Source organism: Nilaparvata lugens, chromosome 3 (genome assembly GCF_014356525.2).
Source record: "Nilaparvata lugens isolate BPH chromosome 3, ASM1435652v1, whole genome shotgun sequence".
Classification (NCBI taxonomy): domain Eukaryota; kingdom Metazoa; phylum Arthropoda; class Insecta; order Hemiptera; family Delphacidae; genus Nilaparvata; species Nilaparvata lugens.
The window spans coordinates 76,341,946-76,358,017 of record NC_052506.1 but is presented as its reverse complement, the minus strand read 5'-3'; the positions used below and the strand labels follow the sequence as shown (position 1 = coordinate 76,358,017).

The following is a 16,072-nucleotide window of genomic DNA, read 5'->3' as shown; positions in this document are numbered from 1 at the left end:
TATTTTTCGCATTCCCATTTTTTTTTTATATATTCTGAATCGCTTCATTTGGGTCACTTGTTGTTTAGTCGAATATAGTATTTAATACACTGGCAAGTCTCAAACAAAAGGAGACATGTCGAGATGCCTTCCGTCATCTGGGCATCATGACGGTGACCAACATCTACATCATGGAAGTCATCACCCATGTTAGCCGACTAAATCTCCAGATAGGCACAGATGTTCATAAATACGTCACTCGGCAGGCAGACAACTATGTACTCCCAAGGCACAGGACTGCAATCTTCGAAGATAAACCTTCATACGTGGGCAGAAAACTGTGGAATCACCTACCGGAGAAGATAAAGAGGCTGGATTGTGTGACATTGAAAAAAAGACTTAGTGAGTTTCTCAAAGGAAGGCCCATGTACGAACTATGTGAATTTCTTGAAACAGGAGACAGACTGGCAGTGAACAAAAATATAATTGTGAATACAAACAATTCAAATATATTTAATTATATATATATTTTTTTATACTTGACAACAATTGCTATTCTTAGCAGCGACTACATAAACGCTTAACATAGGTTGCTAGGGAACGATAATAATAAGAATGTGATGAATAATCTATCCTGTTCTAGGCGAGCAATATTTCTGTATCACAGATATCCAAAAACTTCAACACTAAAATGTGAATATCTTTGAAACGGTGGTTTGATACATTGATGAGCGATTTCCACCATTCATTGTCTCTTGAAATTCTTTATTTGAATCTTGTATTAAACCTTCCCAAAGAAAATGTTTAATTCAATGTGGCGGAACGAAGATGGCAGACCTAAATTATGAAGCTACCTACAGAATTTTTTTTTAATTTGAATAGGAATCCCAGTGGAGCCCACTGTCAAATTATCTTGGGTAAAGGAACATCAAACTGTTTTCCTATTAATATTACGCTGTAGGCCTACGTGAATCCATAGAACTTCATAGGTTTCTCCGTATGGGTAAATGATTCAGAAACAAAATTCAAAGTTTGCCAAATTAATAATACCAACGACATAGCAACTGCCATCACAATTTGTATCATTAATATTACGCGTATGCTACTGAAAGATAATAGTCAGGCAGACACTCAGGAGCAAGTTATTTTAGTACTTTCAATGTTACTTTTATATCCTGAAAAAGGACGAAGAAGTGAGTAAAATATTTTGTTGTTCAACGAACTTGATCTGTAAAAAGGTTCGAAGAGTGCGTGTTCAAAATTTGAAGCTGATTGATCAACTCTTTCTAAAGTTATTGTAGTGCATTCAAACAAACAAGCAAACCCACAGACTGGCAACAACTTTGAACTTGAGTATAAAGTAAGAACTTGCTAGCTCTCGTTCAACAAATATTATTGAGAGAACAACGGGCGGTTTATCAAGTTGGGAGCACATAACTTGAAGGAGTCAAATTATTTCAGTCTAGGGGATTGAGTATTTTACAAGAGAGTGTGTTTCTGAGGGATATAGGCCTATAGTGAGAAAGTGAAGAAGTGAGGATTCAATTGAATTGCAGTTTTAGTTTTTTTGCACGGCCGGCCCTCTCTCATATTCAATCATCAACCTTCCAGTACGATGCTACATTAACTATATTATACAATCCTACTCAGTGGAATGAGGGAATTCACAATATTACAAGCAAGAGTTGATAGTAATGAATATTATTGACACAAAAAAAATTACAAATCTTGGCATGGGAGAGTCAAATTCAAGATAGGTTGAAGATAATATGTCTGAAGCATTCTATGAAATAATAACAAAACCCTGAGGGGTTTTGAAGAAAGGAGAACATTAGCACACAACCGGGTAAGAGAGAGAGTGTATGAGTGTGTGTGTGTGTGTGTGTGTGTGTGTGTGTGTGTGTTTGTGTGAGACAGAGAGCGAGAGCGAAAGGCGCAGGAGTGATAGAGAGAGTGTGAGGGAGGGGGTGAGAGAGAGGGAGGGGGAGAGCGTGAGGGAGAATGAGAGAGTAAGCAATAGAACTAAAATAATAAGGTTGAGATAAGAGACAATGTCACGCAGGAGTATTGTCTAACGGTGGTGACACACACACTTCTACAGTCACTCTAAGTTATAAACAGAATATTTCAAAGAAAGTACAGTCTGTGCCAAAATTGAAACCAGTTTACTTCCAAGCTATTCTGACATAAGCGTCAAATGCAGATAGCGACAACCAGAGACTGTTTTCCAGGTAGAGAAATTAGTCACGGACTCGCCCCGCCAAAACAAGACACTTCTTTTTCAGCACAAGAACGACAAAACTAGCCACCGCCAAAACAAGACTGATTTTTAGTGCTAGGATGGATGTGTCTGACTTTGACGGTGGTGTATCCTGACATCGCCCCCAAAATAATAGATCAATCGCCGTTCTGGCTTGTACTCCTCATTGAGACTACTAAAAATAGAAGATTTGTGGCTTGTTGCATGTATTTTAGACCGTCTGATTCAATGCAGGTTCTGCTTGATCTCTTCAATTCCGTGATGCATGAAATATTGGAGCTCTACGGGGATTGTGAAATTTTCGTTGGTGGGGACCAGAATAGTCGCATAGGTAGGCTATTTTGAATAACATAGACGACCCTGACGTTTTCGAAGATAGTCGCATCTGAGAGGTCCGAAATACACAGGATTTCACCGTTACAGCAAGAGGAAAACTTTTGGTGGAGTTCATGGAGAGTCATGGAATGTATGTTTTAAACGGCCGTACTGATAGCGATAGAGAGGGTAACTTCACATACTTGAGTAATAGTGGCCGTAGTGTTATTGACTTAGTCTGGACCAACTTCCACGGCTTAACGTCTACAGTGGATCTTGAGATAAGTGATGATTATCTAACCTCAGATCATCTGCCATGCTTGTTGAGAATTAGCAATTCATATGATCAAGAAGAGGAGAGGAGAGACACACGGCCGGTCAGTCGAAAACAGAAACTCATATGGAATCCAACTCTTGAAATACCGTACAAGGAATATTTCGAGCAGAGTACAACCCAGGATTTACATCTAGGTGCTGAATTGATGTATAATAACTTGGTACAAGAGATAAAACTATTTGGGCAGGCTCATGAAATGCTCAGTAGTAATCACGGCAGAGTTCAGACTGGACAATGTGTGGATAAACCATTCTATAATCAAGCATGTCGACAAGCAAAAAAAGCTATGTATAAATCATTTAGAATTTATAAAAACAATAACTTGGGAATTGAATGCTATCAGGGATATTTGGGATTAAAAAGAGAGTACAAGAGAATTGTGAGAGAGTCAAAACGGAATTTCCACAAGGAACAGGAAATTAAACTGAGCAGTGTAAAGAATTCCAAAGAGTTTTGGGGAATGATTCGCAGGATAAATGGTCTGAAGCCCAAAAATAACAGCATCGACCTGAAATGTTGGCAGGATTACTTGCAGAAATGCTACCCGCCGAGAACTGACTGCACAACGTGGGATGTTCTCGACGTATTGCATCCATTCTTTGATGCCCCTTTTTCTCTAGGTGAGCTGCACTATGCAATCAGTAAATGCAAAACGGGAAAAGCTGCTGGGCCTGATATGATAACAAATGAGTTCCTTATAAATCTCCCCTTCAACGGAAAATTACTGATTTTGAACATGTTCAACAAAATTTTAAACAATGAATCAGTCCCCGAAGGATGGAGTAAAGTCAATATGTTCATGATTTTTAAAAAAGGAGATAGCAGCCGACCTGAAAACTTTAGAGGAATTTCTTTGGTCAATTGTATCTGCAAGCTTTTCATTCAAATGATGAGCAATAGGCTTTCCAACTGGATAGAGTATGGAAATCCATTGAGCGAAGTACAGAATGGTTTTCGCATGTCTAGAGGCTGTATGGATAGTATATTTACTTTAAATGCTTTGGTTAGTTTACAGATTGCAAAACAGGGGAGGAAAGTGTATGCAACGTTTGTGGATTTCCAGTGAGCTTTCGACTCCATAGACCACGCATTGATGTGGGAAAAACTATACAGATATGGTATAAGCAGGAAGTGGATTGCAGTTCTTCAGGACTTCTATCGCAAGGCTACTGTGAGAATGAGTGCTGCTAGTGGCTATACAGAGGAGGTTCCAATAGCACAAGGAGTGATGCAGGGTGACACTATCTCACCGATCCTGTTTGCAATTTTTATCAATGATATGGAAGACTATTTTGTGAAGAAAGAGTGTAATTATGTCAGCATCAATGAGAGGGCGGGCTTGAATCTCCTGTCATATGCTGATGACTCTGTTCTGTTATCCAACACCCGAGTAGATGCACAAAAGAAATTGAACGTTCTGCAGGAGTACTGTCATCTAAACAAACTTGTTGTTAACGTATCAAAGACGAAGGTATTGATATTCAAGAAAAGTCATGGTAGAGCAAGGAGAGAAACACTTTACTACGAAAATAATCCTTTGGAAACTGTCAGCACAATCAGGTACCTGGGTGTAGTATTCTCAAACTCTGGTCTTTTCCACCAGGCTGCCAAAGACATGAAACGTAAAGCAGCATCAGCATCTGGATGTGTCCAGAGAATAGTAGTGGATTCCCGTTGTTCGGCCTCATGGAGTTCGAGAGCAAAATTGTTTGATGCTATGGTAAGATCTGTACTATTATACAGCAGTGAATTATGGGCGCTTAGATACTGGCAACAGCTGGAGGTCATTCAGACAAAGTTCATCAAGTCATCTTTCTATTGGCCAATCAGAACACCAGGCTATGTTGTAAGACTGGAAACAGGACGTCATCATCTTGTCTACAATATTTTCAAATCAGCATTCAACTGGTGGCTTAGAATCCTGAATATGTGCGACAACAGAGCACCAAAGATGTGCTTCAGAAGACTACTTGCAACTGATGCAAATGAGAATAAAAAGTACAATTGGGCTTCACAGATGAAGGAATTCTTTGAGGACATAGGCTACGGTCACATATGGGCACAACAAGACGGGCAAGTGGCAAAGGTTCATAAAACAGAAATATTCAAGTCTTTTCGTCAGAAATTGTATAATTTGGATGCGGCTGCAGCAATCAATTCACCTCTTCGTGTGGCCTACCATCAGTTCACAACCTACGACATCGCTCCATATCTTGAATCCAACTTACCACATTATAAAGTTAGACTGTTTAGCCAGATAAGGATTTCCATGCATACTGAAGCCATCGTTATCTGAGGAAATACTCTCTGAATTGCCTAAACGACATTTTAAATATAAGTGATGGTCCGGAAATTAACGATGTCTTTAGTTTCATGTGTCAAATGCTGAGACTAAGATCTTTTGTGCTCTCAGAATAGTATCATCATGGATTGTTGACATGCCAGCAATGATAGCTTGGACTTTTTTATTATGAGTAGAAATAATAATATGGAACTCTATTATTGGTTTTGTTGTGTGAAAAACTGTCTCTGTTTATTTATGTGGAACATTTTCATGAACTTTGTAATCATACACTGTATGAAGCAATAAATAAATTCGTTCGTTCGTTCGTTCATTTCACAGGTAAGTCAAACATTTTTAGTCTATTAATTAATTTGAAGAAAACCTTTTTGTTTTACATGCATTTCCAATACTTTTTTCTATACTGATCAGTTTATTTGACCAAAAATAAAACAACAAATTTGGTTTTATTCCTAGTATACTGCAATAGTTTCTAAGCTAATTGAAAATCTAGGCCTACTTTATCAGCATCTAAAATAAAAAAACATAGTTGAAGAACAAATGAATCCTTATTCAAAAAAGAATAAATACAAATGATTAATAATTTATGTGTTATCTTCATGAGATGACATAATTCATTTTAGGTACGGTACCTACTTTATTTTAGTAGCCTACTTTTATTTTGAAATATATGATATTGCTATCAGCTGAATTGTGATTAATTTTTGAAACATTTCCATTTCAAATAAATAATCGTTCAATTTACAATATCATAATAATAATTATTCAGCATATTCTACTGTTTGCTTATCATAAATGGTCATAATTATAATACAATTAATATAAATGTTTCTTCATAGATTTCTTTGCATCATTTCTGAAACTCCCACTCTTACATGATTTGAAATGTTATCAGAATACCTAGTGCATTGCTATCATTACATATTTAATAATCCTGTGTTAATAATCATCATATTTAATAATCATCATGAGTCAACATAATTCATTTTATTTACCCACTTCTATTGTGAAAAATATAAGATTGTTATCAGCTGAATTGCAATTAATTTTTGAAACCTTCCAATTTCAAATTGTTCATTTTACTCTGGTAATTATGTAGCATATTTTACTGTTTGCTTATCATAGTCATATAATATAATAAAATGTTTCTTCGTTATTTGCTTCATTTCTGAAACTCCTACACTCTTAAATGATTTGAAATTACACCAATGCACACCTACATAATTCTACATTTATAGCCTGCTGTAAGTAGGCCTATATTATTAAATTGAGATATTTCCTTGAACAATAAATCATAAATCTTTCCTTTAAAAATAACAATAAATCATATAATCTAAAAAACAATAGTATATCCTATCAAAATAAACATAAGACTGTGTTTAATAATTTCAATTAAACACAGCCCTCCTTTGGACTGTGTACGAACAAAATTCGGGATTGGAATAATAAGGACTATGAGCCTGTTTTTTCATTCTCAATCATTTCATGACAGTTTATATTTGTCCTTGTTAAATAAATAAAAATAAATAGATGATACGCTTCTCTGAAATCTAGCCCAAAGTTATTCCCTTGCTTGTGAAAAGTTGACAATGCTAAAACTACTGCAGTCACAAATGAAAAAAATATTTTCTTTATTCATATTCAACCTATTTCATTATTTCTGCTCTCAAAAAGTTAACAATGAACGGCTTAATAAAGAAAAAATAACGCTTCCATGGAATAAGACATACAATATAGAAATAAAATAGAAATTGAAACTGTGCAATGTATTTTTCCATAAGAGCCAATGTGTTACAAAATGACGAATCCACAGCAATGCGGGTTGCCTATCTTTACCAGCTGCCTCACTTTCTTTGTGTTGCTAGTCCATTCCAGTTGGTATAGAGTTCAGTGATCTAACCCACTACTGACAACCTGAAATTCCCAATAATGACAAATGTAAGTACTGTACTCAAACGGTACACAGTCAACTTAGTTCAGATAATAATCATATTGCAATCATGGATGAGGACAAGATCGTTAATGTTGAACACAATCAAATAATTATCAAACGAGGTACAGACGATCCCACATTCCAAAAAATATTTAATAAGAATCAGCTAACCATTTATTTCGACGCCTTTATGGACTTTTTTGTAAAGGAACAGGTACCGGTATACCAGAACGCTCATTTACAGACTTTCAAACACGGTTCACTTCCTTGATTCGCGAACACTTTGCGACCATTACCATTAAAATATATTCTAAGTTCGTTATTGATGTAACTAAAACTGAAGAGCAACAAGAGATAATTGCACAACACCATGTAGGTAAAACATGCCATCGAGGTATTAATGAAAATCTCGCAAAACTTAAACAGAAATACTACTGGCCATGTATGATTGATGATGTTAAACTTTTCATAAACCAATGTAGGTACAGTGATATCAATAGAAGTTCATTGACTGTATTTACCGTGATGTGTATTGATATCTATGAACTCCTATTGATATCACTAAACTTGTAGTGATATCAATATAAATTCATTGACTGTATTTACCGTGATTTCTATTGGTATCCATGGATTTCTATTGATATCCATGAGCTTCTATTGATATCACTAAACTTGCAGTGATATCAATATAAGTTCATTGACTGTATTTACCGTGATTTCTATTGGTATCCATGAACTTCTATTGATATCACTAAACTTGTAGTGATATCAATATAAGCTCATTGACTGTATTTACTGTGATTTCTATTGGTATCCATGGATTTCTATCAATATCCATGAGCACGTATTGATATCCATGAGCATATATTGATATCAATAGAGTTTTTCTATCGATTTCTATGGATCTCTTCCACTAGGGTTAGGATTTTGCTTTGAACCAAATGTTTGTGAACATGTTCACGAAATGAACCACATGTTTATGTTTTGTTCTAAAGATGACGAATAAATCTAAAGTATTTAATGTGAAAATGTTGGAGGTTAGGTTTTATTTAGGTTATATTTAATAATGTTTAATTAGGATAGGTTAGGTTTTTGGTTTGAAATTGCATTATGCTAGAAGGGGCTAGGGTGCAGTTAGAGTTATGTTTTTTGATGTTTCAAATGTGAAAGGATAGGTTAGGGGGTTAGGATTTTGCTTTGAAATCTAAATTATTTAATGTGAAGGGGTTAGGGGTTAGTAATTAGGTTTTTTTGGATGAACAATAATGTTCCATAAGGTTAGGTTAGGTTTTTGCTTTAAAATTGCAATAAGCTAGACGACCACGGTTCCTCTCTGATGTTCGCGGATGATGCATCTCTACTGTCATCGGGTGCTGAGCTTGAGCGGGTTTTGGAGGCATCTGCGGAGCATACTCAGTCTGCCACTTCATGGTTCCTGGCTAATCGATTCCAGCTGAATGAGGACAAGACCCAAAGGATCATCTGCAGCTTGTCACGTGAGCCGCGTGACCCTCAGAATCCAGTGAAGCTGCTGGGTTTTGTCTTGGACAGCAAACTCAGCTGGAACAGTCATATACAGCAAGTAACCAGTCGACTCTCCCGCATTTGCTTTCTGCTGCTCAAGATGAGGGGCCTGGTGACTGAGAAGTACCTGATAATGATGTAACATGCGCTCTTCCATTGCCACATTACCTATGGCTTGCTTCTGTGGGGTCATTCAGCGGGGGCTGCTGATGTGCTGAGACTGCAAAAGAGGGCTATAAGAATTATAACAGGCAGCGATCATCTTGCCCACTGCAAGCCCATCTTTGCTCGCCTTGGTGTACTGACTGTCTTCAGCCATTACATCCTCCTGTGCTTGGTGTATGTCAAGAAGATACAGCATACTCTAGCTGCTCGTAGTGACATCCACCGCCACAACACCAGGCGCAGTGAGCTGTTGGATATCCCCAGGAGACGCGTCCACCGATCACAGGCCAGTTACAGGATTTCAGCCCTGAAATTCTACAACAAGCTGCCTAATAGTGTGAAGCAATTGGATGAGGCCGCCTTCAGGAGAACCGTCCGGAAGCTACTGTGTGCAAAGGCATACTACAGTGTGAACGAATTTATGAGTGATAATTTGAATTTTTATTGAGAGCATGAGCACTGGATCACTGCCATCTGAACTGTTACAGTTTTTTTTTCATGTGTTTGTACGTGTTTTGATTTTTTGACGCCATCGATCCTACAATTGTGGGTAATGGATGAAGCTGAAGGTATTAAGGTATTAAGGGCTAGGGTCCAGGTAGAATTATGCTTTTTGATATTTCAAAGGTGGAAAGATAGGTTAGGATTTTGCTTTGAAATTGCAATATGCTGGAAGGGATTAGAGGTTTTTCAAATAGTTATGTTTATTGATGTTTTAAATGTAAAAGGGGAGGTTAAGGGTTCGGTTTTTGTTTTAAAATGACAATATGCTGACTTAGTTATAGTGTTTTTTAACATCAGTTAAATAACAACTGTTATATTTTATTAATTATATTTTTCAAAAGTACTCTTTATTTTATTAAATAAAATGATAATATATTGATTATTATATTGAATTTAATGATAAATTATCATTGGATAATAACATCTTCATGAAATAGAATGACGACTGGCTCCAGTTACAGTGCTCGGTAACCATCATCACAAAGAACGTTACATTCAAAGATCTAACTGAATGGAACAGGAAAACCCCGTTGCTAACGCATGCGCGATACGGTGCTGTCTGAGACAGTGAGTGGTTTGTTCATTCATCTTCAGAACAAAACATAAACATGTGGTTCATTTTCTAGAGCTAAACATATCCATTTTTTGATGCGCAAGTCGAATCTTGCCGACACACAATCAGCTGGTATAGTGAGGTCCACGTTGTGATGGAAGTGTAGAAAGATTGGAGAAAAGGGTTGCCAGATCTCAGCCTTGCGACCAAAACAGCTGATACTGGTATATCTGATGAATTTAACTGCTCATTATTTTTGAAAATAGATTTTAAAAATCATATTTTATCTGTCGAATATATATTTCTTTAAGATGTGATAATAAATTTTTATGATTGAGATGAAATATTTTGTCAATTAGTTGAATTTCTACATTGTTGACAAACGATGTGGCAACATCGCAATGCGTGAAAGAGATAGCGCCCTCTGCTTTGTTAATCGATAGACAAGGATAGCAATACCATTGCAAATCAAACTCTACCATTATAACGTGAACCTCACTATAGATACTCAAAGAATACTTTTGAATAACTATGTGATAACTGTGACTGTTGCTGGCCGTTACTCTGTTTCTGAGACAAAGAGAAGCTGCTACCGCATTAATCTTTCTTCTTTCATGTTGTTTGTTGTCTACAGATTTGATTGTGATGATCACATATTAATGGATATTAATTTATAAAAGCTGTGTAAAGTCCAATTTAATTTTTATGGTGATAGCATTATTGCTTCAATTAATTAAAAATGTCGCGGGAGGAGTTTGTGTCACTAATGCCAGTAAGTAAGCCTCCTACCATCAATATTCTTCCATTAACTTAGGCTACTAGCCTATAAATGTGACACAATGTTCAAAAATGTTTTATACTACAAATAATATTTTAACTTGCACAATGTCTACTGAAAACTAATTATCAGTATTGGTTCACCAATTCAGTTTATTCCTTAAGCTCAATAGTAGTAGTAATCTAATTAATCTAGTATTTAGTGAACTATGCCTACTGTCTGTCTGTCTTGTCTTCTCAGGAAAACATTTTTTTTTATTACTTTTTGAGATATGAGAGCCTAAAGTTCAAATTTTTGGAACAGAACATTACAAATTCGGTGAGAGGTAAATCCATGAGATTTGAAGGATGAATTATTTTTCATGGTACCCGGTATTGTAGATAGTCCAGTCAATATTGACATAAAAGAGGGAGTGTGCTTGCAATAATTTATATTGTAGTTCTGATTGTTTAATATATTATTTGGGCACATAAGAGAAGTCCAGAACCAATTTTTTCATGCAAAAGTTCCTTGTGCTAGATACAGGATAGCCCAAAAACCTCGTATTTTCGACTCATTTTCCAGTTTTCAGCAATTTCTGCCATATCTCGTAATCGGACAGAAAAATTTGCTCTAGCCATTTTTTTTAGATCATGAAATTCTGAATAAAATGAGATCATCGGGACTCTCTATCTCCATTGAGTAATGAGTTATGATTTTTTCAAATATGAGTGAAATTTGAAGAAAAAATCAAATTTGATGTATTTTAGATTTTGATCAACAATATCATACAACTGTTAGCATTTAGATGTATGAATATTTAGACAATCACGGAAAAAAGTAAAAACTGAAATCGCCATTTTTAAAATGTTCTGTAACTTTCTAATAGCCTAGTATTGGAATCGAAAGTATTATTTATTGGAGTGGGTAGAGGGGGACAATTTTCACACCCTCACTAGGTTTGGAAATTTTATTAGAAGTATTTCACAAGACATGCAGCTTTGAATATAGAAATTTGCCATTTTTTGTGTATTGGAATATGGGCTTAAGTACACTCAAGAATGAATTTTCCATTTTTCGACCGAATTTGACTTATGATGCATGATTTTGGACCGCCTTGACGAGCCGAGAAGAATGAAGTGTTTAAGATATAAATCTGAGCATTGTGTCAAAAGTTATAAGTGTTTGAAATTTTGATCCTTGAGGTGTCCTTAAGCGCGCCTCTCCACTAGGAAATACTGAAATGAAGTGCATCTAAGGGTGATTCTCATAGAACATAATCTTATGAACTTATGTCGTTGTACGAAATATCAATGTGAGGACAATGTAGTTGGTGATGATGTTTGAAGCTGAAAATTAGGTGTTTTTCACAATACGAGGAGCATTGTTGTCAGGTGTACCTGGAAATCTATATGAGATAGAGCGCTCTACATGATCTCAGATTGTAGAGCACAAAAATACGCTCAGAGGAATTTTGAATTATACATCTAAATGCTAACAGTCGTATGATATTGTTGATCAAAAACTAAAATTCATCAAAATTGATTTTTTTCTTCAAATTTCACTCATTTTTGAAAAATCATAACTCAGTACTCATTGGAGATAGAGAGTTCCGAATGATCTCATTTTATTCAGAATTTTATAATCTAAAAAACGGTGAGAGCAAATTTTTTGTCCGATTACGAGATATGTGGCAGAAATAGCTGAAAACTGGAAAATGAGCCGAAAATACGTGGTTTTTGGGCCATCCTGTATCTAGCACAAGGAAATTTTGCATGAAGAAATTGGTTCTGGACTTCTCTTATGTACCCAAATAATATATTGAAAAATCAGAACTACAATATAAATTTCATGCACCAATGTATATAGTGACTGGACTAAGATCTAGTAAAACAAAAAAATTTCCTAAAATTATTCAATTTATCAAAAATAACTTAACTAAAAGTTAAGTTGAATAACTTGAATAACTATCAAATTGAATAACTCTCTCGAATATTGATATTTTTATAAAATTTTTGTTTTTCTACATCAACAATACCATGGAGAATCTATCTTCTAAATTTCATTGATTTATCTCTTACCGAATTTGAAATGTTCCGTCCCAAAAATATAAACTTTGGGCACTCATATCTCAAAAAGTAATGATCGGAAAAAATGTATTCCCGAGAAAACTTTTTAATTTTGATAGCTTGATATACAAATCGAAAAACTTTAAAAAATATCACCAGTAGAAAGTTTATTTTTAGCCTTTGCACAGTCTTAATATACCTTATACTAGATCTAATGTCATACAGGCTATTTTCATTGAAATGTTTGATATTCACATACTGTCACCTGCCTTCTAAATATGACTATCCAACTAGGCTCTTTACCCCTTATTCCATAAGTTTCAAGTTTTTCCAATAGTATACTACGATCAACGCTATAAAACGCTTTTGTCAAATCAAGGAAGGTGCAACAATATTGTCTACTTTCTTTGAAATAAATTCTACACATTCAATCACAGCAGTTACTGCAGACCTGTTTTTCTATACCCATGCCATTCCATATCCAGGAGTTTATTGGTTTCAAAATAGTTTTGAAACTAATAATAGTTGTACTAGCTGTACTAGCTTTGAAACTAATAATAGTTATACAGTTGTACTTGCACACACCTTTCAAAATTTTTTTCTAAGGAATTTTGAATAGATAATTTAATTTTTAGTTCGTTTGCTCAACCTAATGTACTTCTTATTCCTTTCTTCCTTGTCCTATTTTCACCAACTCTAAATTGTTAAAGAATTATAACATTATTGACAGATATACAGGGTGTTTACGAACTCCCTACAAACATTCTAGGTCTAGGGCATTGTTCCTGGGTAAGAAACATATCTAAATATCATATTTAAATTGTCCGGAAGTCTTCAGTAACTCACACAGCTGCCATTTTTTTTCTAGATAATGGTTGAACATACAAAATTGAAACTTTGCACAATCATTTATAACAACTAGACAAAGCTAATAAAAAAATTATGATAATTTTTCAAACTCATAAAAAAAATAGCGACAATCTAAAATTTTGTTTCTTAAATAACTCATAAACCGTTGGTTTTACAAAAAAATAGAGGAATAACTTTTTTTAGTAAATTTAATTACCTATCAATTCATTTTTTAAGATTGGACCAATATTAACTGAGATATGGCAGCTTTAGTGATAGGACACCGCTCGGGGTTAGTTGCAATGCATGCCAAGGCATGCGGCTAAAGTCTGTCACAACAATGCGAGAGTCTTCCTCTGCTCTGCATGTCATTCGTAAGCTATTTTAGATTATTTCACACAATAATTAATGTTGCATAACCCTCTTGGTCTTGGCATAAGTTTAGAATAACTGTAATTTATTTCACTTGAGTAGAGAAAAACTAGGCAAAGATTTGTTATTTACATTAATACAGAAACTTCAATACATTCTGAAAGAAAAATACAAAAAAAAATGAATACAATTAACAGATTGGAAAACATAGCCAAACTTCAAATAATTTGCTCGAAATGCCGTCCACCTGCTTGGATACATGCCCTCAAACGGTTTTCCATTGACTGAAAAATATTCGCATTTCGCATTTCTGAATGCTTATTTAGTTAATGCTCATGTAGTTTTTCATTAAACGTTTGTGTATTTTCGCAACAGAAAGTAATGGATCTCATAAGAATCCCGAAGGGAGGAGACCGCGAAGGTATGCAGACTCGAACAACGAGGGTTCCTCGTCGCTACTATAAGCTTCATGGCCGAGGGCATAATCATGACACGTGTGATTTGTGTAATGGTGGAGGCGAGCTCATATGCTGTGACTCCTGTTCAGCGTCATTTCATCTAGTGTGCTGGTGAGTTGATAGTTTATCTTCTCAAACATGCAACTGTATGCATATGCATCATTATATACTTGCAACAAGTGCAGCAAATGAAAATTTGTACGCGGGATGAGAGTTGTGCTCTATTAATATTTTTTCTAGTTGATAAAAATCTCAATTGAGTATAGTAGGTCCAGAAAGTAAGTTCCGTTTGGTAATAAAATTAAATTGTGTACAGATACAGAAAATTTATTTATTGCACAGAATTCTACAACTCTTAAACTACTTTTCCACATAACTACCGACATTTTGCAGACATTTGTCATAGCGTGGCACAAGTTTTTGTAAACCTTCTTCATAGAAATTTGCCGCCTGTGTCTTCAACCAGTTGGAAACAGTTTCTTTCAGCTCGTCGTCATTGTTAAAGTGTTAACCGCCAAGGAAAGACTTGAGATGTAAGAACAGATGAAAGACGCTAGGAGCGAGGTCAGGGTTGTAAGGAGGATGGTCAAACACGTTCCAGCCAAATCCCTGTAGGAGGTTTTTCTTCACATTTGCAGTGTGTGGTCGTGCGTTGTCGTGAAGAAAAACAACACCTTTTGACAGCGAGGGGTCAAGATTTGCTTCTGCTTAACCTTTGCTGGGGATGAAGTGTGCCTCCATTCCATTGATTGCCGCTTACTTTCAGGAGTGTCGTAAGAAACCTAAGTTTCATCTCCTGTGAATATCTGTGTCAGACATTCTTCGCCGCTTTCAGCATAACGGGTCAAAAACTGAAGTGCACAACCCATCCGTTTTGTTTTGGGTTGGTCAGTAAGAATCTTTGGTACCCAACGTGAGCAAAGTTTACAAAATTTCAGTTTTCCGGTAACAATTTCATGCATTAGTGATCATGAAATTTGGGGAAATTCCATCTCGAGAGCACTAATTGTAAACCTTCGGTTTTCATGGATCTTGTCATCAATCGCGTGAACCAATTCTTCTGTAACCAAAGATGGACGCCCACTTTGTTCTTCATCGTGCACATCACTACGTCCGTCATTGAACTGTCGGACCCATCTTCTCACCATTGAATCACTCATCGCACTTTGTCCATAAACATCGCAAATTTGCCGATAAATTTCACTTGGTTTCACTTTCCTTGCATTCAGAAAACGAATCACAGACCTGATTTCACAAGCGGCGGGATTTTCAATCAACACCGACATTGTAAACAAGCACAACAAAGCGTACGTGGCTGACAGCGCAAATGGTGCATGTTTCTTCTTGATACAGAGCGTCTACCGTGCATGTGCGGAACTGCGATCGCAGCGCTGCAGTGGATAGGTATAAATTGAAACGGAACTTACTTTCTGGACGTACTATCGTATATTCAAGTTGATTATAAAGCAACTATTTCATTGTAGAAAGTATTTCTATACAATACTAAGAGCAAAACATAATTAAACTCTACATCCTCGAATCCTCTTCAGCTAAAATAATACAATAGTACAAATAGCATTTCAAATGAACAGGAAAACAATTGAATATAAAAATAGGTTAATCTTGGAGTTGGAGATTGATAGTTCTCGACTGTTTTATGGGAGTGATTTGGCAGACTGAAAATGTGTTGACTGT

The 16,072-nt window shown here is 35.8% G+C and overlaps 2 protein-coding genes across 2 annotated transcripts in view; both read left to right on the top strand.

Moving 5' to 3' along the window:
* The first annotated feature begins 146 nt into the window (after positions 1 to 146).
* Positions 147 to 5,187, top strand: LOC120350282. The gene is made up of 3 exons (XM_039422896.1): positions 147 to 406; positions 3,363 to 3,511; positions 4,034 to 5,187. Exons 1-3 carry the CDS (start codon positions 147 to 149, stop codon positions 5,185 to 5,187), a joined length of 1,563 nt encoding a protein of 520 aa, XP_039278830.1.
* A 5,244-nt stretch (positions 5,188 to 10,431) lies between these two features.
* Positions 10,432 to 16,072, top strand: part of LOC111049640 — a 39,286-nt gene continuing 33,645 nt past the window's right edge. Inside the window, exons 1-2 of the mRNA XM_039424626.1 lie at positions 10,432 to 10,644; positions 14,295 to 14,488. Coding sequence (XP_039280560.1) covers positions 10,612 to 10,644; positions 14,295 to 14,488 — 227 coding nt within the window. The 5' untranslated portion in view covers positions 10,432 to 10,611. The remainder of the gene's footprint in view (positions 10,645 to 14,294; positions 14,489 to 16,072) is intronic.